This window comes from Desmodus rotundus, chromosome 12 (assembly GCF_022682495.2).
Source record: "Desmodus rotundus isolate HL8 chromosome 12, HLdesRot8A.1, whole genome shotgun sequence".
Taxonomy (NCBI): Eukaryota; Metazoa; Chordata; class Mammalia; order Chiroptera; family Phyllostomidae; genus Desmodus; species Desmodus rotundus.
In genome coordinates, this window is record NC_071398.1 from 84,003,137 (window position 1) to 84,026,061 (window position 22,925).

The window sequence follows — 22,925 nt, forward strand, 5'->3', positions numbered from 1 at the left end:
CCTGACCACGCTTAGCTGGGTCTGCCTCTCCTAGACGCAGTAAGTGGTGTGCGCATGTGTGGGTGCCTGTCTCGGCCCCTTTCTCTCGCCTACCCATTTCTTTATGCCCGCAAGCAGGTGGGGTGGAAGTGGTTTCCTCAGCAGGGCGCCGTCTCCAGTACAGGCCTTTCTCCCTCTGGCCGGACAGGCAGTGGCCATGCCCCAGGCCGAACTAAATCGCCTCATTTCCTTGTTTGCTCTCCTTTCAAGAACTCCCCGTGGTAACTAATTCAGCCTGTGCTCTGACCTGAGCTTGCGCTCCAATGGGAAATGTGTGATCTTCTGGCCAGATTAAGCTGACCCCTGCCGAGGGCAAGAGTCCACGCTGAGCTCCTCACCTGTGACTCCTGGACTGTTTGGTGACTTACAGATTAAAGAAACCCAGCCAAACCCTGATTGTCCCGGGTGTCACACAAGCTCAGTCAGAGTGCTTCTAAGGAAGTTGCCTTTTCACAATGGACAAACACTGAGCTGTTTTGATGACAGTCTCTTCTTTCTAAACAAATCTTTTTTATAGTTGGAATAATTAATATTCTAAGGTTTTAGTGATGTGATTGGACAAAACAGAATAGATCGTATGGTGGCTTGTATTAAATCGACCCCTAGTTGTACAGCATTCAAGTTAAGAGGCTGTATTGGTTGAGGTGCTTTTAACTCTGAGTAACGGAAAACACAACCCAAAATGAGGCTTAAGCAATGAGGAGAAGCTGTTGTCTCACACAAGTATTCCTTCTAAGGCCAGCACGAGGGGCGCTCCGTCCCGTGACCTGGGGAAGCCATCAGAGATTCTTCTGTGTGTCTACCCTTCAGACTAAGAATGAACCAGAACCCTAGAAGCCCCCTGTTTGTATCCGAAATGCCATCGCCTTCTCTCACCCTGTCCTCAGAGATACGGTCGTGATGCCCTTTTATAAAACCGTTTTTTAAAAATAGACCTTATTTTTAGAGCAGTGTTATGTTTACAACAATATTCAGAGGAAGGTACAGAGATTTCCCATATATCCCCCCACCGCGCGCGCACACACACACACACGCACACACACACACACAGCTTGTCCCACCATCCCCGTCCCCCACCGGACGGTGCATTTGCTACAACCGATGGACCTGCACTGACCGTCGTTGCCACCCGACGTCCACGGTGCGCGTTAGGGCTCACCTGTCACGTTGTGCGGTCTGTTCGACAGGCGTGTGGCCACCTGTGTCTGCCGTTAAAACGCACGGAACAGTTTCACAGCCTCAGACAAGCCTCACCTCTGTCTCTTCATCCCTGTCTCCCCCAGCCCTTGCTCATCGCTGACCTTTTTTACCGTCTCCGTAGTTTTACCTTTTCTAGAACATCATAGAGTTGGAGTCACACAGTATGTAGCTTTTTCAGACTGACTTCTTTCATTTGGTGATATGCATTTGAAGTTTATCCATGTCTTTTTTTTAAATCCTCACCCAAGGACATTTTTTCATTGCTTTCAGAGAGAGGGGGAGGGAGAGAGAGAAACATCAGTGTGAGAGAAAAGCATCGTTTGGTTGCCTCCCTATGGGCCCAGAAGGGGAATTGAACCCACAACCTTTCCGTTATGGGACCAAGCTCCAACCAACTGAGCCACACCTGCCAGGGCTATCTATGTCTTTTAATGGCTCTATAGCTCATTTCTTTTGGGGGCTGAATAGTATTCCGTGGTCTGGGTGCACCCAGTTTATTTCTTCATTCACCCACTGAAGGGCCTCTTAATTATTCTGGGTTTTGCCAGTGTGAGTAATGATGCCCAGGCATTTGCGTGCAGGTGTTCGTGTGGACGGGAATCCTGCAGGAGTTTTCACGTCCTTTGAGTAGATACCCAGGGGTGCGATTTCTGCCTTGTAGGTGAGAGTATACTTATTTTTGTGAGAGACTGCCATCTGTTTTTCTGAAGTGGCTCTGCCATTTTGCATTTCCATCAGCAATGAATGAGTTCCTGTTGCTTTACGTCCTTGTCAACATGTGGTGGTGTCAATATTTTGGATTTAGGCCATTCTGATAGGTGTGCAGTAGTATCTCATTGTTTAATTTGCAGTTCCCTGCCGACATACGACGTGGAGCATCTTACCACGTGCTCGTTTTTTAGGTTGCTCTCGAGCTTGCCATGCACTGCTCACCCCAGTCTGCTTTCAGATGGCGCTCTGCCGCATCACGGCGGTACGAGTACCTGTTAGTAACCTAGTCCCAGTTCCTCCTTGTGACAGAATAGTCCTAACTCCTCTCCTGTCACTCGTGTGATTACTGTCATTCATTTCACGTACATAGTCATCAGTACGTTGTTGCTTTTATTTTGAGCAGACTGGTATTGATTAGGACAATTAAGAATAAGAAACATTTTAATTTTACCTTTACTTATTCCTTCTTCGCTGTTGACTATTTTTGTTGATTCAACTTTCAGACCTATATTATTTTTCTTCTCTCTAAAGACCTTTTAAAAATAATTTATTGCAAGGCAAGTGTACTGGAAACAAATTCCACCAGTTTTGTCTGTCTGAGGAAGTATTTCTTATTCACTTTTGAAGGATAGTTTCACTGGATGCAGAATTCTAGGTTGGTATTTTTTTTTCTGTAAACACTATAAATATTTCACTCTACTCTCTTGTTGTCTGCATGGTTTCCGAGGAAAATGTTGGTGTCATTTTTATCTTTGTTCCTGCAAAGGTTAGGTGTTTTTCTCCCCTCTGACTTCTTTCAGTATTTTTTCCTTATCTTTGATTTTTCTGCTGTTTGAGTATGATATGCTAAGGATAATTTTGGGGGCAGTTATTCTAGTTGGTGTTCTCTGAGCTTCTGGGATCTCTGGTTTGTGTCTGACTTCAATTTGGGGAAATTTTCAGTCATTGTTGCTTTAAATATTAGCTCCCGTCCCTCTCTTCTCTTTCCGGCGTTTGCATTAAGTGCATGCTCATTGCCAAGCTGCGGCCAGGGGTCTTTTCTGTGGATAGACACCCCAGACAGCGCGTGAGATTTTCCCTCAGCAGCAGGCTTGTGTGCCTGTGTTTGTCCAATGCAGGTGTCCCTGAAGCCAGGGCAAAACGCGAGGATTAGAGGACCTGGTTCTGTAAAACGTTACTCGCAGCCTGGCGGACAGGCAGAGAGAACCACTCGTATCAACAGGCCTGTAAAATCCGTGCCTATGGCCACTTCTGGTCTCTGGAGGTAGACTTGCCTCTCTAACGGCCCCATCTCCTGGGCCGTGTCTGCAGAGTCTCAGTCATTCTCCCCAGCCCAGAGTCCCGTGTGGTTAGCACCTGAACTCGGGCCCATGTCCACACGGGAAAGCGACTAGTGCAGGTGTGTTGACGTTTCTTGTCCACTGCCCTATTTGGTTTGTGTGGACTGAGACCTCATTTTTGGATATGTCTGGGTACTTACCACTTCACTAAGAAAATGTACTTGGCCTTCAGAAGCATGTAAGATAAATTGTTTTATATGGTTTTTGTTGCTTACAAAAATTTCTGTGTGTGTGTGTGTGTTTCCTTTTACGGATTACAAAAACCACTGCCAGTCTGAAAGCACCCAATGGGACGTGGTAAATGAAGGCACTCTTACCGAGGACAGCAGTGTCCTGGAGGCACCCCCAGGTGCCACCGTGGGTGACCCGTGGTGGTGTGGATTCGAGCAGCAAAGCCTGCGCAGGTCAGAAAGGTGTGCTGTATTTTGTTGTGATGTGGAGTGCGGAGGGGGCTTTGGGAGCAGCAAACAGAGATATACTGAAAGATGGAGAAGCCAGCTGACCTGGTTTGGCAAGGACTGTCTTGGGTTTGGCAAAGCAAGTCTCATCTGGGGGAACCTGTCCATCCTGGACAAACTGGGATGATTGGACCCCCTGCATGAGAACTCAGAAATGAGAGTGCTTTGAGAGAGCTTTTATAAAGAATGACGTCCCCGACAGGCCCGTGGAGGAGGCACCTGAATTGTTTTGCGGGTCCAGACTTGCACAGTGAGAGGTATTGTAAAATGGAAACTGTTTAGGAAGATCCTCTGGTTTCCAGGTACTTTGGGCTGACTTCTCCCCGTGGTCCAGGTATTTCTTTGGAGGTGAGACGTTGGGGAGATTATGTACTCAGGAATTTTAGAGCCAAATTAGACCTCACAGACCATCCAAAGCTCTCATTTTACAGATTAGGAAATGCAGGCTCAGAGAAGGTCAGTGGCCTTTCTGAGGTCACAGTCGGTTGGTGGCCTGGCTTAGGAGTGAACCAGTGTGTTGATTTCCAGGCCCTGGTTCTTCCCTCTGCCTTCGCCCCTTCTCATTCGGTTCTGGGCATCACTGCGTGCAGGGGCGCCGTCCAGTGACTGCTGCCAGTGAGGGACTGGTGTGGGCTTCCCGTGTGCCGTGTGTGAAGATGAGAGCCATTGGCGTCTCTGCCTCCGGGAGCAGCGAGTGTGTGTGATGCACAGGGACAGCAGGGACGAGGCCTAGGAGAAGGACGCCGGTCAAGTCTCGCAAGTGCAGCGCTGAGTTTCGGAACAGCAGCTGGTTGTTGAATGCCGAGAGTCCAGGAACTGCAAGTACGGACTCCGGGGTTAAACAGGACGTCTGGAGCCCGCTACCCCCAGGCGGGCAGGAGACTCAGTGGTTGTTTTGACAGAGGTGCAGGTCCAAACGTCGTTGCCACGGAGGGCCTTGCTCACTTTTGTGATCATTTTTCTCTGCACCCCCCTGGTGCCCCACTGTTACCCAAACGAGGTTTTGATGACGGTCACGTGCTCACCAGTGAGGACACGCTAGCAGGGACGAGAGGGGAAGATAAAACTGTGGAAGTCTCCCCAGGTGCCACCCCCTTCCCATTTACCTTTTGTTTCTTGTCCGTGTTACTTACCAGGATTCGTTTATCGCCCTTTGCCCTTACTGCCTGCTTTTTAAGCTTCATATATTCTGGATTTTTCCTTCCATGATGAAATATTCTTTTAGACTCTGTTTTTTAGCATATGACTGTACCAGTTCTATGGCGTTCCTTCGTATGGCTTCACTGCTCTTTAGTGAACTGATTCTCTGTTGCTAATCACTGTTTAAAATTTCTCCCTGTTGTAAATAATGCTTCAGTGCACATAGGTGCATAAAAGCCTTTTTGAACTCATCCTCGGTGATGATTTCCTGAGGGCGCTTTCCTAGGTCAAAGGCTTTGGCTACTCTTTGCCAAACTGGGCCATTTTCCATCCCTAGCATCAGCAGAGCTGGAGAGAGGCTGTGGAGGAGCGTTTTCCTGCAGTGAGTTTCTGTTTAGAAGGCACACATCTCCCACCCCCGTCCCCATCACTCTCTCTTCCTGGTTCTCCGTCCCTGCTCCCTGCCTGGTGGTGGCTTCGAGCGTCCCATTGCTGTGTGGCAGTTGTGGGTTTCAGCTCTGAGTTCCGAGAAAGCCGCTGTCGGGCTGCCATCGTGGCAGTGAACTGTGGGGGAGCAGGAGGGGCCTGGGGGAGGTGCTGCTGCCAGGGTGGGTGTGGAGCGGGGTCTGGCCCTTGCTCCCAGCGGTCCTGGACTGAGCTCTTCCCAGAGACGGCCCCGGGAGCCTTGCCAGGCTTCCGGGAGCTTGATTGACTTGTGAATGTTGAGGCTATAAACCTATTGCTTAGGAACTTGGGTTTTCAGATGGGACAAACCTTTCTCCTTCCCACAAGATAAATTGTGTTCCGAGTTTTCCAGGTACCTCCTACCAGATATGGAAATGTTGTACATTCATAAAGGACTCAAAGGATGGTGCACTAGCAATAATGGACTGACTGGCGGAGACTCGGGGATTCTGGGGTATAAAACCTTTTCTAGAATGTTGTGACTTCTTTGAAAAGCAGCACATTTCTGTGGAAGTGTGATGGCTTCCCACTGTGCTCTGAGTAAAACCCACCCGATGCTCCGTAACAAAACGCCGTGGGGTTTGGCTCCCACCCACCTCCCGGACTTGTCTCACGCCACCTTCCCTTTGCCCTCTGACCTCTGCCCCTTCCAGTAGGAGTGCTCTTTCTCCTCATCATTGTATGACTGTTGGTCATTGTCATCTCAGCTTAAATGTCGCTTCCTAAGAGAAGTTTCCCTGGTCACTCAAACAGAAATAGCCAGCCAGCACTTTGTGTCACCTGCACCTGGGGCTCATCACCATCAAATTTGCCTTGTCTGTCTCTCACGATTGCATATATGTTCCATGGAAGTAGGCACCTTATTTAAATTGGCCGTCATGGCGTCCCAGTGCCTAGAACAGTACCCAGCTAATAATTGACACTCTATGAGTATTTGTTATGTGTGGATGACGTGGTCGGTCAGGCGAAGGTCCTTTATGTTGACTGTTAAGGGCAGGTGTCCTCAGTGGACTCACCTGGGGTCTGAAGATCTGAGTTTTAGTCTTAACTCTATATTCCCTGATTCTGTGACCTCAGAAAAAACACTCACTGTATCTGGATCTCAGTGCCCCAGTAAAATAAGAATCACAGGATTTGCCCAAAGAACCCCAAAGGGTGCTTGAGAAGAAGCTGCCATATGGTTGCACAAGCTCTTTGGAAACGTCTAATCATGCAGCAAATGGAAATACAGCCCCTTGCCGAGAGCAGACAATTATGACAATGCAGAGTGGGCCACGGGGGAGGGTCTTGGTCAGCACTGTAATTGGTGAAAGCCTCCAGTGAAAGCTGCCCATGGTGAGATCCTTCTCTTTGAAAGATTCTGCCGGCCAGAACGGGTGGTGGTTTGGTCAGAACGAGACTGGGAAGCACCCAGAAGGCAAGCCCTGGTGGTTCCCCCCAGAGCAGCGATGGGGAGGAGCACTGCTCTGGGGGTTCGTTTTGTCACGTCCAGGGGCGGAACACCCCTGCCGTGGGGCGACGCCTCCCTCGCTCAGAGCTGAACGCCACTCGGTTAGTGTCCCTTGGCCAATGCCCTGAGTTCTTCCTCACTCAGCAACTCTCTGAGTAAGCTGGTTTTCTATGTGCCTGACCCAGAGAGGAAAGGGTCCTTATATGAAAGTATGAGGCCCGAGTGACCTTGGAGGTGTTTCTTCTCACTCTGGGTCAGCAAATTGGCATTAGAGCTTGACCTCGGTGAGCTTGGCTGACAGGCGTCCGCCCCAGGACAGATCTCCCATCGGGGTGCTGACAGGTGAGCCTGCGGGGGCTCAGCCTGGCTGGGGTGACTTTGTCGCTGGGCCGCTGCCTTGGCCAGGAGTCCCCAAGCGGCATCACAGCTTCCCATTTGCAATGTGGTTGTGGTTTGATGTGATGCTCTGTCTGGCTGAAGAGTCTTTTCAAAAGTTCCCATACCCCACTCCACTCGCTTTGGCAAACGTCAGCGTGTTCTCTGTATAACATGGGTCTATTCCTGTTTTCTTTATCTGTCTATTTATCTGTCTATCTATGTATTTAGATTTCACATACGAGTGATGTCGTATAACATTTGTCTGACTTATTTTACTTACCACGATCCCCTCTAGGTCCATCCATCTTGTCACAAATGGCCAGATTTCATTCCTCTCTGTTGCCGAATAATATTCCCTTGTGTGTGTGTGTGTGTGTGTATACACATATATACATGTATATGTTTGTACACACCCCATTTATTATCCATCCATTTACTGATGGACACTCAGGTTGCTCTCATATCTTGGCTGTGGTAAATAATGCTGCCATAAAGACACCTTTTTGAATTAGTGTTTTTGTTTTCTGTGGATATATACCCAGAAATGGAACTGCTGGATCATATGGGTACTTTATTTTTAATTTTTGCGGTATCTCCATGCTGTTTCCCACAGTGGCTGCACCAATCTGCATTCTCAGCAACAGTGCACGAGGGTTTTCTTTTCTCCACATTTTCTCCAGAACTCACTTAAGATTTACTGGTGATGGCCATTCCGACAGGGATGAGGTGGTATCTCATTGTGGTTTTCGTGTGTACTTCTGTGATGATCCGTGATGCTGAGCATCTTTTCATATTTCTGTTGGCCGTCTGTATGTCCTCTTTGGCGAAATGTCTATTCAGGTCCTCTGCCCGGTTTTTAATTGGATTTTTTTGGTGTTACATTGTATGAGCTTTTTATATATTTTGGATATTAATCCCATGTCATGTGTATCATCGGCGAATATCCTCTCCCATGCAGTAGGTTGCCTTTTCATTTTGTTGGTGGCTTCCTTCACTGTGCAAAACCTTTTTAGTTTGACATGGTTCCATTTTGTTTATTTATTTTTTTGTTTGTTTCCCTTGCTCAAAGAGATATAGCCAAAAAGATATTGCTAAGAGCAATATCAAGAGTTTACTGCCTGTGTTTTTTTGGAAATTATATTTTATTGACTATGCTATTACCATTGTCCCAATTTTCCCCTCCTTGCCCTCTCCACCCAGCTTCCCTCCACTCCCTCAGGCCATCCTCACCTGTTGTCCATGTCCACGGGTCATGCCCGTAAGTGCTTTGGCTGCTCCATTTCCTGCTGTCTTTGCGTCCCATGACCATTCTGTGACTCCCAATTTGCATGTCTCCATCCCTTCAGCCGTTTTGTCCATCCCCCGCCTCCCTCCCATCTGGCAGCCATCGAAACATTCTCTGTGTCTATGATTCTGTTTCTGTTCTGCTTGTTTATCTTGTTCTTCAGATTCCATTGGTGATAGATATGGATTTGTTGCCATTTTATTGTTTATATTTTTGACCTACTTCTTAAAGAAGACCCTTTAACATTTCATATAGTGCTGGTTGGATGGTGATGAATTCCTTTAGCTTTTTCTTGTTTGGGAAGCTCTTTATTCATCCTTTGATTCTAAATGATAGCTTTGCTAGGTAGAGTAATCTTGGTTGTAGGTCCTTGCTTCATCACTTTGAATATTTCTTACCAATCCCTTTTAGCCTACAAAGTTTCTTTTGAGAAATAAGCTGACAGTCTTATGGGAACTCCCTTATAGGTAACTAACTTCTTTTCTCTTGCTGCTTTTAAGATTCCCTCTTTATCTTTAACCTTTGGCATTTTAATTATGATGTGTCTTGGTGTGGGCCTCTTTGGGATCATCTTGTTTGGGACTCTCTGTGCTTCCTGGAATTGTATGTCTATTTCCTTCACCAAGTTAGGGAAGTTTTCTGTCATTTTTTCAAGTAAATTTCCAATTGCTCTCTCTCATCTCCTTCTGGCAACCCCGTGATGCAAATGTTAGTATGCTTGAAGTTGTCTCAGAGGCTCCTTATGCTGTCCTCACTTTTTTGGACTCTATTTTCTTCTTGATGTTTTGATTGGTTGTTTTTTGCTTCCTTATATTTCAAATTGCTGATTTGATTCTCAGTTTTATCCACTCTACTGTTGATTCCTTGTAAATTGTTCTTTATTTTAATTCGTGTATACTTCATTTCTGACTGGATCTTTTTTATGTTGTTGAGACCCTCACTAAGTTCCTTGAGCATCTTTATAATCAGTGTTTTGAACTCTGCATCTAGTAGCTTGCCTGTCTCCAATTTGTTTAGTTCTTTTTCTGGAGTTTTGTTCTGCTCATTCATTTGGGCCATGTTTCTTTGTCTCCTCATTTTGGCAGCCTCCCTGCGTTTGTTTCTATATATTAGTATTTGGTAGAGCTTCTATGTCTCCCAGGCTTGGTAGTGTGGCCTAATATAGTAAGTGTGCTGTAGGGTCCAGTGGCATAGCCTCCCCTATTATCCAAGTTGGGTACTCGAGGTGTGTCCACTGTATGTGCTGTGTACACCCTCCTATTGTAGTTGAGCCTTGATTGCTGTTGGCACATCCAAGGGCAGCCACCACCTGTGTTCTGTTCAGGGTCACACAGCATGAGCTACAAAGTGATCTGCAGATGGCTGCTACTGGTGCTGGGCTGGGAGGTGCCCAGGCAAGGCCCAGCTATGAACCACGGCCGGCTGCTGCTAGTGCTGGGCCTGAGGCAACTTAGTGAGAGGTATGGGGCTCACTGAAGCCAGATGCTGCTTGTTTGGGAGAATTTAGAAAAATCTAAAGCATGAGCCAAGACAAGCAATTCATATGGAAAGGCCACTGGAAACAGCTTGCATGGGCCTGAAAGTTGGGTGGGGCAGGGCTTCAGGGAATCACCAGGGTGGGGCAAACAGTGTAAACCAGGCTGGTGGAGTCTCAGGTATGTCAGTGGCTGCTGGCTCTGTGGCTCTGTGGGGGGAAGGCTCAGAAAAGGTGCGGTGGCCTCTGCCAGCACTTCTGCCTCTGTGAAAGGTGCCCCGCAGCTCTCGCCCTGATGCTGGACAATTCAACTCCTCCTCATATGTCTCTGGTGCCTTTCAGTCTGCTGCCCCCGCAATGGAGCTCAGAGGGAGTGAGTCTGACTAAGTCTGTGTATGGGGCCTTTAAGAGGAACTTCCAGGGAGTCCAGCAGTTTCTGTCTTCCACAGCCTCAATCTTCCTGGCACTGGAGCCCTGGGCTGGGGGTCTGGTGTGGGGCTGGGACCCTTTGAGTCTGAAATATTCCTCCTAATTTTTATCTTCAACTTATGGTTGTGGGACCAGCCCCTTCTGCATCTCTGCCCCTCCTACCAGCCTCAATGTAGTTTATTCTTTAATTCTGTAGTTGGAGGACTTCCATTCAGCTTGATTTCTGATGGATCTGAATGATGGTTTTCTATAGTTTAGTTATAATTTTAATGTGGCTGTGTGAGGAGGCAAGCTGTGTCTACCTACACCGCCATCTTGAGTCTTTCCAGATTCAAGACCATCTTTCCGGAGTCTGCCTGTGTTTCATAGGAGTTTTATAGCTTTTGGTCCTTCATCCATTTTGAGTTTTTTGGTATATCATAAAAAAGTGATCGTTCATTTTTTGCATATATTTGTCCAGTTTTGCCAACACTCCTTATGGAAGAGACTGTCTTTACCCCAGTGTGTATACTTGCTGCCTTTGTTGTAAATTAATTGACCATATAATTTATTTCTGGGCTCTCTATTTTATTCCATCGTGTCTATTTTTATGCTGGCACCATACTGTTTTGATTATTGTAGCTTTGTAGTATAGTTTGGTACCAGGGAGTGTGATACCTCCCACTTTGTTTTTTCTCAAGACTTCTTTGTCTGTTTGGTGTCTTCTGTGGTTCTGTATAAATTTTAGGATTAATTGTTCTAATTGAGAAGAACGTCATTGGTATGTTAATAGGGATTGCATTGAATCTGTATTTCACTCTAGGTAATAAGCATATTTTAACAACATTAATCCTTCCAATCCATGAGCAAAGTATATCCTTCCATTTATTTAAATGTTGTTCAATTATTTCTTGAATGTCTTGTAGTCTTAAGAGTACAGGTCTCTTACTTCTTTGGTTAAATTTATTCCTAGGTAGTCTATACGTTTTGATACATTTGTAAATGGGATTATTTTCTTTCTTCTTCTGATTGTTCATTATTGGTTAATAGAAATGCAACATTTCAACATATTGATCCTGTATCTTGCAACTTTACTGACGTTATTTATTAGTTCTAATAGTTTTTTTTGTGTGGAGTCTTCGGTGTTTTCTATATATGGTATTATGCCATCCGCCAATAATGAGAGTTTTACTTCTTCCTTACCAATTCATTTGTTTATTTTTTAAAAGATTTTATTTATTTACCTTTTTAGAGAGAGGGGAAGGAAGGGAGGAAGAGAGGGAGAGGAACATCAGTGGATGAGAGATACATGGCTGCCTCTTGCGTGCCACCAACTGGGCATCTGGCCCGCAGCCCAAGCATGTGCCCTGATGGGGAACTGAACCATCGACTTTTCAGTTCAGAGGCCGGCACTCAATCCACTGAGCCACACCAGCCAGGGCCTTCTTACCAATTTGGAGTGTTTTTCTTTGTCTTATCTCATTGCTGTGGCTAGGACTTCCAATACTGTGTGGAATAGAAGTGCTGATAGTGGGCATCCTTGTCTTGTTCCTGATCTTAGAGGAAAGGCTTTCAGCTTTTCACTATTGATTATGATACCAGCTGTGGGTTCCTCATATATGGCCTTTATCATGTTGATGTATGTTCCTTTTATACCCACTTTGCTGAGAGTTTTTATCAAAAGTGTTGAATTTTGTCAAACTCTCCTTCTGCATCTATTGAGATAATCATATTGTTTTTATCCTTTATTTTGTTAATGTGACATATTGCTTTGATTAATTACAGATGTTGAACCATCCTCGTATCCCTGGAATGCATTCCGCTTAGCCATGGTGTATAATCCTTTTAATGTGTTGTTGAGTCCCGTTTGCTAATATTTTGTTGAGAATTTTTGCATTGGCCAGAGATTCTTGAATGTATTAATTGATTTACTGTATGCGCGGCTATTAGTATCAGTAGTTCAGTGGTATCTGGTAGACATACCAGAAATGTCCAGCAGGTGGCAGTAAAAGCTAGGTAGTCATTTGAGAACTTCAAATTGGACACAATTTTATCAGCCTAATATTCAGGCTTTCCTGGTCAATTTACAAAGTGTTGGGGTGGTGTGGTGGTGGTGTTCTTGACCAGACAGAGGTGGTCTACCAAAGTGGCCATTCTTATTCCAGTTTTCATGATACCCCTGAGTTTTATCACTGTAAGTTCTTTTCATGAAATTCTGCGAAGTATTAAAAAATTCTTAATTTACTCTAGTTTTCAGTTTCAAACAGAACGTGCTTTTATGTATCGGCTGTAGATGAGAATTGTCACTGGCTTTTAGCAGAGAGTTATGTAGCAGCCCCTTCGTTTCCAGGTAAGGAGGACTTGGCCTCTTGTTGCGGAGTGAGCAGAGCCCAGCTCTCTCCTTGGACTTCCTGCTCCTGGCCTCCTCTGTCTCGCATCTCTTGCTTTTGTGGAATTAGTTCTGTTTCAGGATCATCTTGCGTTGCCCTGGATATCACGTGGTACTTGGTTCTCTTACTTGATTTGTACGCACCCCGCCCCCCCCCCCAAACAAAAATCTGCTCAGGCAAAGCACTGTGTGTTCGAGGACTCGTGTTGGGGAGAGAGCCCCGCGGATAACTTAAAATCCACAGTTGGAGCTCCCTGGTTCTTCCGCCACGTCTGGAACTCAGGCTCTGCTCTCTGGCCCTGCTGCTCTGCCCTGGTCTCTGCCCCCCTCTTTTTGCTGCTCTTCTCTCAGGAACAAACACCATCCCCTGTTTTCTTAGAGACTGCACTGCCCCTCCTGCCCCCACCACCCAAAACACACACACACACACACACACACACTCCGGTCCTCCTGCTCGCCCCCAACTGGGCCTCTTCAGTCCTTGGGCTGGGTACACATCACTGCTGAGGTTTCCTGTATCTAGCTAACTCCTGCTTCAAACAGTTCACTTCCGGGCCAGGGATGTCTCCTCCAGCCCCCACGGCGAGAATGAATTTCTTTTGACTAGGAGGGAGAAGTTGAGCGTTCTAGTCCTGAACAGTCATCACCCCTGTAATGCCGGGCAGATGGGTGGGGGAGGAGTTTAGATGGGCTCAGTGGTTGTGAAGTGCTGTTTGAGTGCGAACTGTCCTCAGGTCAAATTGTGATCAATGAGAAAGTAGTGGTCATTTAATTCCAATCAATCCAACAAAGTTTCGTGAAGCCTCCAGAGGCAATCACGACTCACTCATTCGTTCTTCAGACCTTCCGGAGTCAGGGGGCCAGAGACCCGGAGGGGGAGTGGGGAGGTCCAGGGGCGGTCTTATCTGCAGTTCCGGAACGTAGAGAAACATTGGTATCAGTGATGAGAATTTGGGATTCACAGTGAACGGGTGGCCAGTAAAGACCCAGCCTGGTCGCTGGGCCTTAGACACACCCTGCTTTGCAAACCGTTCTCCTCCTGTGAGAGGGGAGGGGCGCAGAGTGCGACCTGCATATTCTGAAAGATTGAAAGGAATCGTTTTACATCTTTTAAAACGGTCACATTTTAAATGGTTTTCACGTACCTCAAACACTATTAAAATAGCTGAGGGAATATATTGTACTGATTCTACAAGATTAAATAAATACATAGATAAAATTCTATAAATACAGATTAAACATACTTTGACATTTCCCCCCCCCCCCCAAAATGTGAGCAGATCTGAGAATTACCTGAGGATTTATCCTTTGAGGGGGCTTTGGTAGCTGGCAGTGACTTCAGTTTTTTCTCTTACACCGTGCCTTACCTGATGAAGTAGAGTGGTTAAGTTTTGCCGAGAGTTGTTTGTAGCACGGCTTTTTGGGGAGATATTTATTTTAGCAGAACTCTTTGCAGAGAAGCTTGGGGCTTTGCTTCTCTAAGAAAGAATAGCATATGGGGTCCGGGAGGCCGCTGTCCTCCCCTCGCAAGCCTGCAGAGCTTGCTTCTTCCCAGTGAAGTTGTGGTTGTCAAAATTATAGCTTTCTTTAGCTAACAAAATTAAAGGTCCGTTCATCGGCACGAGGCCTATTTTACATTCCCTGCTCACTGTCTCTTCAGACAACTCAGTGGTGAGTGTCCGTGAGTTGGGAGCCCTGCCTTTGCGGCTCTGTCACACACCCGCAGACTGCACGAGAGAGGCGTTCCTTTTCTGCACACGGCCAGAAAAGAGGAATACACGGCAACATAAAGGTAACCTCACCAACCCTCAGATTGCTATTTACACATTGGTGTGTGTTTTTCAACCTGGGGGAAGGGAGTAGGGTGTGGCTCTTCTAACTGGCAATTTCTCAAACTTGACTGAACGTAACTTCTCAAAAAACTTGTTTCGCATTCAGATTTCAGGACTCTGGCCCAAACCTGCCAAATGAGAACTTGTCAAGGAGTGGTCCAGGAACCTGTGATTACCTGTAATCCCCGGTGATTCTTAGGACCAGATACATTTGGGAAGCACTGTTGTGACTGATGAAGACCGTGGTGGCACATCTTCCTATGTCTTCCTAAGGGAGACACTTCTTCACAGCCGCCAATTCCCAGGGCCTGGGGGACTGATACGTGACTTTATTATTCTGCCTTGTGGCGTCCTCCCCCCCTCCTTTCTCTAATGTGCCCCTCTCCATTCTGTCCCTCGGGGCTTTCCTCTGTGCTCACAGGGTGAGCAAGGAGGTGGAATCGTGCAGATTTCAGTCTTTTGGCTCAGTGTCCTCTGCAAATGCATTTGGTTGGTGGATGAGGAGGAAGATGAATATTCCTGGCTGAAGTTCAGGGTTTAGATAGGGGCTCTTAATGCCTCCTCTGTGAAAGCTTGGTGTTTTGGAAAATTAAAAGCCTAAACGTGTAATTAACCCCCCATGTATACATCATCCAGGTTTGACAATTAGCATCTGGATTCTCTCCTACGTTGTTTTGAAGCAAATCCCAGGCGTCTTATCATTATCCACAAATATTTCAGTTGTCTCTCGAAAAGATAACTTCCATCTTCTTTTGTTTCTTAAAAGACTAATTTTTTGAGAGCAGTTTAAGAGAGTTTCCCCGCATAATTGAGAGGAAGGGACAAAGACAGCCCGCGTAACCCCTGCGCCCACATGAACCGCCCCCCACGGCCAGCTTCCCCAGCACAGAGGGTGCGTCAGCTGCAGCTGAGGGACCGGCGTCCGCTCCTCCCGGCCACCCACAGTCATTAGGGTGCCTTGCTGGTGCTTTGCATTCCATGGGTTTAGACAAAGGTATGACCCATTCATTTTTCTTTTGAACTTTAGAGTCTTATAAGATAAAATATGGCAGATTGTAACTATACCCCAATTCGACAGAGCCCAGGATGAAGGTGGTAACTTATAGTTTTTCTTGGAAAGAGCTCAAAAAGATCACATTGCTGAGTGGTCTTGCCCCAGGGCAAGTCCAGGTGCACGAGGTTATGGGGGTAAAAGAGCTTTGGCAAGGGGCCTGGCGGGGAGGGAAGCGGTGGGGAGGTGGAGACGGCTGCAGGTTACCTATTGGTACTCGGCGAAGGTGTGATAAAGCTGAGTTCCTTTGGAAACCTTAACCGCTCCCTGGTTGGAGTTGAGAGGCCTCTCCCTAGTGGGCGCACGTGGAGGGCTTTGGCTCAGTGTTTCAGCACCAGCTGTGGCTGAGATAGTGCCTGTGCACCTTCAGAGATGGTGGGAAATGCCAAACAAGCCAGCCGCTTGCTTTTTTCCTTTCACAACGTCACAGTGAGGGGAGAGGGGTAAGGTATTGGACATCTAATATTTATTTTGAAAACTGGGAACACAAACATATAGCAGATAACATCAAATTCTCTTCTTTTTCCACTTTTTGGTGGCATTAAGCGTTCTAAAGTCTGTTAATATACAATAGAAAAAAATAATTTTTACTCATTTTCTCCCTGGATTTGAATCCTGAGGTTATATAAAATCAATGCAGCGTGAACCTGAAGCTACTCTGTGATGTACCACCGTGAACTTGACTGTCCAGCCACAGATACTTGATGTGGCGTGAGGATAACTTCACGGCGCATGCTTACAGAACGGCAGAGGTGCCTGCCTGACACTGTGGCGTCACCAAGAGCAGCGAGTCACAGCAGTTCTTTGAAACACCGTCCATTCCCTGCCCCCCGTCCCTCCAACCCCAATATCCCTTAGAATACTGCGGCATCTGTTAGCGAGTCTCTAATCAATGATGACGCCCAGGGAAACTGGTGTGCGGGTAACTTCTTAGACGACATACGATGGTGTACCTTTCTTTTAGGCAAAGTTGATGTATGGAACTCTGAATTTGTTGGATACTTTAGGGAGACAATTACTCACTTTCTAAAGGGATTCTTTCCTTCCTTGAAGGGTTTGCAGTAGAATACTTTAACCAGTAGTTACTTTCCAATTCCTTTTGTATGTAGACTTCATAGAGCACTTCTCCTGGGCTGAGTGAATTACATGGAAGCGTCGAAATTCAAACAGAAATCTACACCTGGGCTCTACCTGAAAATTTGCTTGACAGGACTTTTGGGTCATTTTGTCCTGTGTAAAATCTCCTCCCTTCCCTACGTCACTTTATTAACTCTTATGTAGCTGGGCGTGTGAGGTGTTAGTTCAGTTCTGATGGGTGGAATCTCCTTCCCTATAGTTTTTGGATTGGGAAGGGCCTTTGTATACATAAATAAATAAACTCTTAATTCAGCGTGTCTGTTCTGTTACACTATAAGAGCTGTTTTTTTTGTTTAACTTAAATTTATTTTGTCATATAAAAATGCTTCTGGAACACCTTGATTTTACCTTAAGATATATTTTGTGAAGTATTCAGCATTTTTATAGGACAATTATAATTTGGATCTTGTGTGATATATTGTGGCTTATAGTCTTTCCCCCCAAGAATTAACAACATGCAATTAAAGAGAATTAAATCAGATTTAATACCTACCTAGGTAACTTTATTTCTCCCAAGCAACATATCCTTTCTTTGAAGAGAGGCATTTTGGTGATTTAAACCCTAAGAAGAAGAAAATATTCAAAACTAGATTTTCCGATACCTAGTCTGTGCAAAGTAGAACCGTTTGGGAAGCAAACTCTCCTTCGGGTGCCTGAGTTAACGACAACTCAGTTGGGCAGGAAGAGGGTCCGGGTCTCAAGTCAGCGGACGTGGGGGTGCTCGCCGTGGGCACCGCCGTGGGCACTTGTTTCTCGGAGGTCTTTGCTCGCAGTGTGCCGCTGGAGGCTGGCCTTCTGAGGGTCCTTAGCGCTCTGTCTCTGCATTTTATTTTCTGCTCGGACGGCCCCTGTTAGCTCCCTTTCACAGCTCCTGCACCCTGCCTCCCGGTCTGCTTCACACGGACTCTGTGTGGAGCCTGGTGGCAGGGTTGTATGTGAATCTAGTGAACTTAGTCACACTGAGGCACACAGGCCCAGGTTCAAGTCCTCACCCTGCTTCTGGGTAGTGTGTGATCTTGGGCGGACTTTGTAATCTTTCTGTGCCCAGGGTCCTGTCTGGAAAACGTGGGTAGTGACAATACCCACAGAGAGGGTGACGTGAGAATTTAACGTGGTGATGCTCGGCCTGTGGAGACCACCATGACAATCAGCAGCGGCTGGCGGCGTGCCGCGGTGCTCTCTCAGAAACTAGTGTGTTAGTGGCCTTGCCCTGGAAGTCCAGACTGTATATTTCACACATGCATGCACACGCTAAGTACACAGTGTTTGTTACATGTTCTAACATGCGTGTGACCCCCTGTGTTCAGACCGTTGCCAGGCCCAGTGGTGTGGGTTTTGATCCCACTTCTGATTTACCTTCTCTCCTGTCTCTGTGAACAGACTGTAGACGTGATAAAGGCAGGGCCGTGCCTCGCTTAGTGTCTGGCAAACAGTTGGTGCCTAATAGCTCTCTATTAAGTAAATGCACAAATAAGTTATTAACTCTGTGTGGAGCATACTGAGGATACAAGGGAGAGGCCGTATTTGAACTGGCATGGAAGGGTGTGTGGGACTTTTCCAAGAGGAGGAGGAGTGATGGGGCATAAGGGCCGGAGGAGCACCGAGTGCCAAAGGGGAAGGGCGAACGGGGCTGTGACCGAAACCCACTCGTGAGTCCCTGAGGCTGGGCCCCCACGGATTTGACCTCTAGTCTGCTTCTCACAGCCCGTAACTAGTGACTCAGTGGTCAGGCCCTCGGTACACGCTCACTGAGCGAATGAATGTCGTCTATGACGTTGTTTTGGAGAGGAAGGGGTTAGGTTAGATAAAATCAATCAGAACTCTGGAAAATGAGAGAATCTTTTAAATACAATCCCAGCAAAAAAAATTTTAAGCATTGAAAAATAGCTACATTTTGTATTTTTGGATAGAATGAAAGCTACTTCAGTATATGTATGTTAAATACCTTTTCGTCAGAGTCATTTGTATTCTTATGTTGCCTTTCATTAGTCATATCGTCTGCCTAGTGCGAGGCTGCAGCAAAACCCTTAGGGTGAACCCTGAAACCTTAGACCAGATCTTACAAGGGAAAGACTAGTCTTGAGGCCAAGGGGAGAGAATAATGAGCTATGCATCTTTCACAGTGAGGATGAAAACCAACAGCAGGACAGCACAACTGTTAAACTCAGGTATAAACTCAATTTTCCCAAACACGAAACAACACAGATGTTACAATGATAATGCTTTAAAAGCCATTATACACCTTTTTTCTATAAGATGTGAACCAGTTATTGAAATATCAAGGAAAAAAGATAAATTTAAACCTTTCGTATCTTAATCCGTAAGAATGTTCAATAACACGTGAATACAGCACCTGTTGCATGTTGATAAATGTGTGGCTTCTTGTGCCTTCATCCGTATTGGGGTGAAGAGCCTCACTGGCTTCGTCTTCCATTAGGTTTAGCCACAGTGTTAAAGGAAGTACCTATCAACCGTTTCTGTAGCGCGGTTCTAGATGACAATACTAACAAATGGTAACCGTTGTGTGTGAATGGTGACTCATAAAAACGTAGACTCAGCTGTGGATTTCAGTTCATATGCTTCAGATGTAATAACTGTGCAAAAATAATATCAAATTAGAGGCAGTGTGTGAGACAGGAAGCAACCTGCTCTCTCTGATCATGCATTCAGTGAATGGGAAAAGAATTCTCTGACGCCTAATATGCAGAGAGCTCCGACGGCCTTCCCCATCCCCATCTCCCAAGGCTCCTTTGATGCCTTCACATGAACTCGTCAAGCCGACCATTTCTAGTTCTGGAAGCACTGTGCCCTTGTACCGGTCATCTTCACCTGTGTCCTATCACTTGTAGCTCCAGGCTTCTTCCAGCCACAGTATTCTAGAGTCTCCCACACTGGCATCTCAGCAGTGGAACCGATGGTTCTTTTTTATTCAGGGTAGTCATATGCCCCCCAAGTACTATTGCTGGCACACATATCCCATTCTTGATGCATGTGTGTACACACACACACACACATACATCTATACATACATGTTCACACACAAATGCTTGTCTTGACTCGTCAAACACGTCTGAGAATGCTACAGTTTCACGCCCTGCCCGCCCAGCAGGTGCGATTGTAGTCTGGTTTGTCCCACCAGGCCTGCGTGGAATGAACGATTCCTGGGCTTTTCTCCTCGCAGGACACGTGGCTTTCAGTTTGAACCTCTGCCTGGGTCTCCCAAACTGCGTATTCAGAAGATGGCGTGTGTGCTGCTTCTGGCACTGTTACGATTTACTGCCACACACTCCATAGTAGTGACAGTCTCTCAGAGATCCTCGTGTAAGATCGAGAGGCCCAGAGAGTGACTTTTTGCAGCTTTGGGGCGTTGTGAGCAATGCTCCTGCGGACGTGTGGGCACAGTGTCCGTGTGGACATTTGTTTCCATTTCTCTCGGGCGTATCGGTGGGTCACGTGGAACTCTGCGTTTGACCCCGCGAGGAACTGCCAGGCTGGGTTGGCCAGTGGCTGCGGAGTCTTACATTCCCGCCCACGGTGCACGATGGCTCCAGTATCTCCAACTCTTCGCCGTCGGTTGTTGATTTGAGTCTTTGACTCTCGTCATCCCGGTGGGTGTGAACTTAGGTGAGGTGGGAAGGACTTGGGAAGGATTTTCCCTTTCTAATAGTTTTAAAATGCAATATACGTTTTAAGTGTGCCCTTTTCTGGTGTCTGTGGAAGCATGACTGCAAAGAGGTCCTACTGCCTGTCACAATAATAAAAGAAATTTCATATTTGTTGATCCAGAAATTTCATTGGTCAAAACCAAGGTGGGAGACTTTAAAAAACACAGGTGCTCACGGGCGGAGGAGGGAGGGTAGAGCAGTGTGGGCAGGTACCGCCTTTCCTGGAACGCTGCGTCTTTGCCCAGAGACGCCCCTCCTCCTGCCCCCGTGTCTAATGGCCCCTCTGTCTTGCAGGAGGACTGGCGCTGGCCCAAGTGCTCTTCTTCTACGTGAAGTACTTGGTGCTCTTTGGCATCCCGGCCCTGCTCATGCGCCTGGACGGACTCACGCCGCCACCCCTCCCGCGCTGTGTCAGCACCATGTTCAGTTTCACGGGCATGTGGAGGTCAGTGCTTTGGTACGGGGTGTCCCCTGGAGGAGCCGTGGCTCGGTCCACTTCAAAGGGCTTGGGTCACCATCCTCTCTCTGTCCTGCACTTAAGCCGCAGTTGGCACTTCAGTTTCTTCATTGAAGGGGACAATAATCCATACTCTTTGACCTCTCAGAAAAATTGTCAGGCCATGGTGACCTGTGGGATGAGACAGTCTGTCACCAAGACTTGTACCGTGAATGCATAAAGGGTTATGGCCGCAGTGCTTTCTTGCTAACTTGGGACATGCTACCATGCGGCGATTGTCCTATTGCTGTCTCCTTCTTGAAAGTGACATCTGTATGTGCGGGACTGTCAGTGAAGGAAATAGACTTAGGATAATGGCATGGCCGGTGTCAGCATTTACGAGCTCTGAGATCTGGGGGAATTTACTAAATCTCTCTAAGCTTCCATTTCTTATCTCTTAAATGATGATAATATAGCACCCGCCTCCAGGAGTTCTGGTGAGGGTGAAATAACTGATGCATTGAAAGCTTCTGGCACATAGTAGATGTTAACGAATGTTAGCTGTTACCCGCATGTGATTCCCGCAGTCAGTGCACATGGGGAGATCGGTGCTTATTCTAAGTTTTCTGACTCTTCTGGATTTTGCTCCGTAACCCAGTGTTGGCCTGGAGTCTGTTCCAAAAGATCCCTCCGCCCCCTGCTGTTTCCGATTGTTGTCCGCCAGGTGGACTTGCTTGTGGCTCCTTTTTCTTATTCCTTCTAGTATGTACAAGTGACAGGTTGCTTTTGCAGTTGCAAATCTAATGTAAGAACCTCAGGGTGGGGACTTGCACATCCCCAGAGTCACTGCCACTTCAGGTTTGCTCTCTAGGCGCCTCCATCTGCCTCACCCTCGTCTGGGCCCTGCTCAGAACTGCCATTTGGCTCATTCGTGTGGCTCACTCAGCCTCCTACTGTATTCCCATAGGCAGGAGAGACAAGACACAGGCGGGGGAAGAGCTCAGTGACTATCACCGCATCTGATGTTGCTCTTAAAAGGGGGGTGGGTGGTACACAACACCCTCTTTTCCCATCGTAACTTATTATGGATGCTGAACTTATTTAAGCCCCTGAAAAAACATTTTATTTTTGGGCCAGTTTGCTTTTTGGGATTAGAAATGTCATCTGGCTATTGCAAGGGATGTCAAGTAATTGCTTTGATTTGTCCTTAATTACTTTGTCAAATATCATAGGTTGCCCAGTTTTTGTGGCGAGGTTAACAAAGGGACTATCTCTAGCCAAGGGGCCAGCAGGCGGCTGGAGGCTGTTAACTTCTGACCTACTCATGAAAGTAATCTACTGAGCAAATGGGTCAGGGCTCAGAATGATTTGGGGGATGTGACTCAAGGGCCTGGTGTGCATCAAGCACCCTTCCTGTGCCTCCTTGGTGTGAATGCGCGCACTAATGCATTTCTCGGGAAGCACCTTCTTCTCCAGGGCTTCTCCAGGGTCAGCTGGTGTCATAGAAAACCACAACTTCGGGCAGGAAGGCTGGCTCCAGGCCCCTGGCTCCTTGTCCGTAAATACCAGTGCACCGAGCGTCACAAGAGGCAGTTTAGACAGTTCACTCTATTTCACGTTCATTTTGGTTGTCTTCTTGTCCTTTATTCTTTTAATTAATTAACTTACTAATTTTTTCTAAGACCCCCAGTGCTATACAGACCACAGAGGTGAGAGAGCGTGTCTGCCAAGACCTCTGTTGTCCTTGTTCAGCCCTGCCTCAAATAGCGTGGACCCTGGGTTGCTGACTCAATCCCGCCCCCCCCAGCCACCTCGTGGGCACGGGAGCGATAAGGAGAAGTTCCTCTGAGGGGGAGGCTCACGGGTGGCGCTGGGAGTGATTTGGTTCTGAAGGCTGAAGCTCACAGGACACATGATGAAATAACACCCACAGTCTTTTCTGGGGGTGACCTAGCCTTTTGTCCCAGCTTCCTTTAGCTTTCATGGGTGCAGACACCCCCTTCGTGTTTGTTCCAGTTTTCTGAAGGGTTTTCTGTTTTGACGGTTACACCTAGAAACCCTGGGTGT

General features: G+C 46.9%; 1 protein-coding gene across 4 annotated transcripts in view; it reads left to right on the top strand.

The window, feature by feature from the left end:
- Positions 1-22,925, top strand: part of HHAT (hedgehog acyltransferase) — a 228,868-nt gene that overhangs the window by 50,687 nt on the left and 155,256 nt on the right. For all 4 annotated transcript variants that reach the window (XM_024551292.4, XM_045188340.3, XM_045188342.3 and 1 more), the window contains one exon: positions 20,717-20,867. In XM_024551292.4, the coding sequence (XP_024407060.1) occupies positions 20,717-20,867 (151 nt within the window). The remainder of the gene's footprint in view (positions 1-20,716; positions 20,868-22,925) is intronic.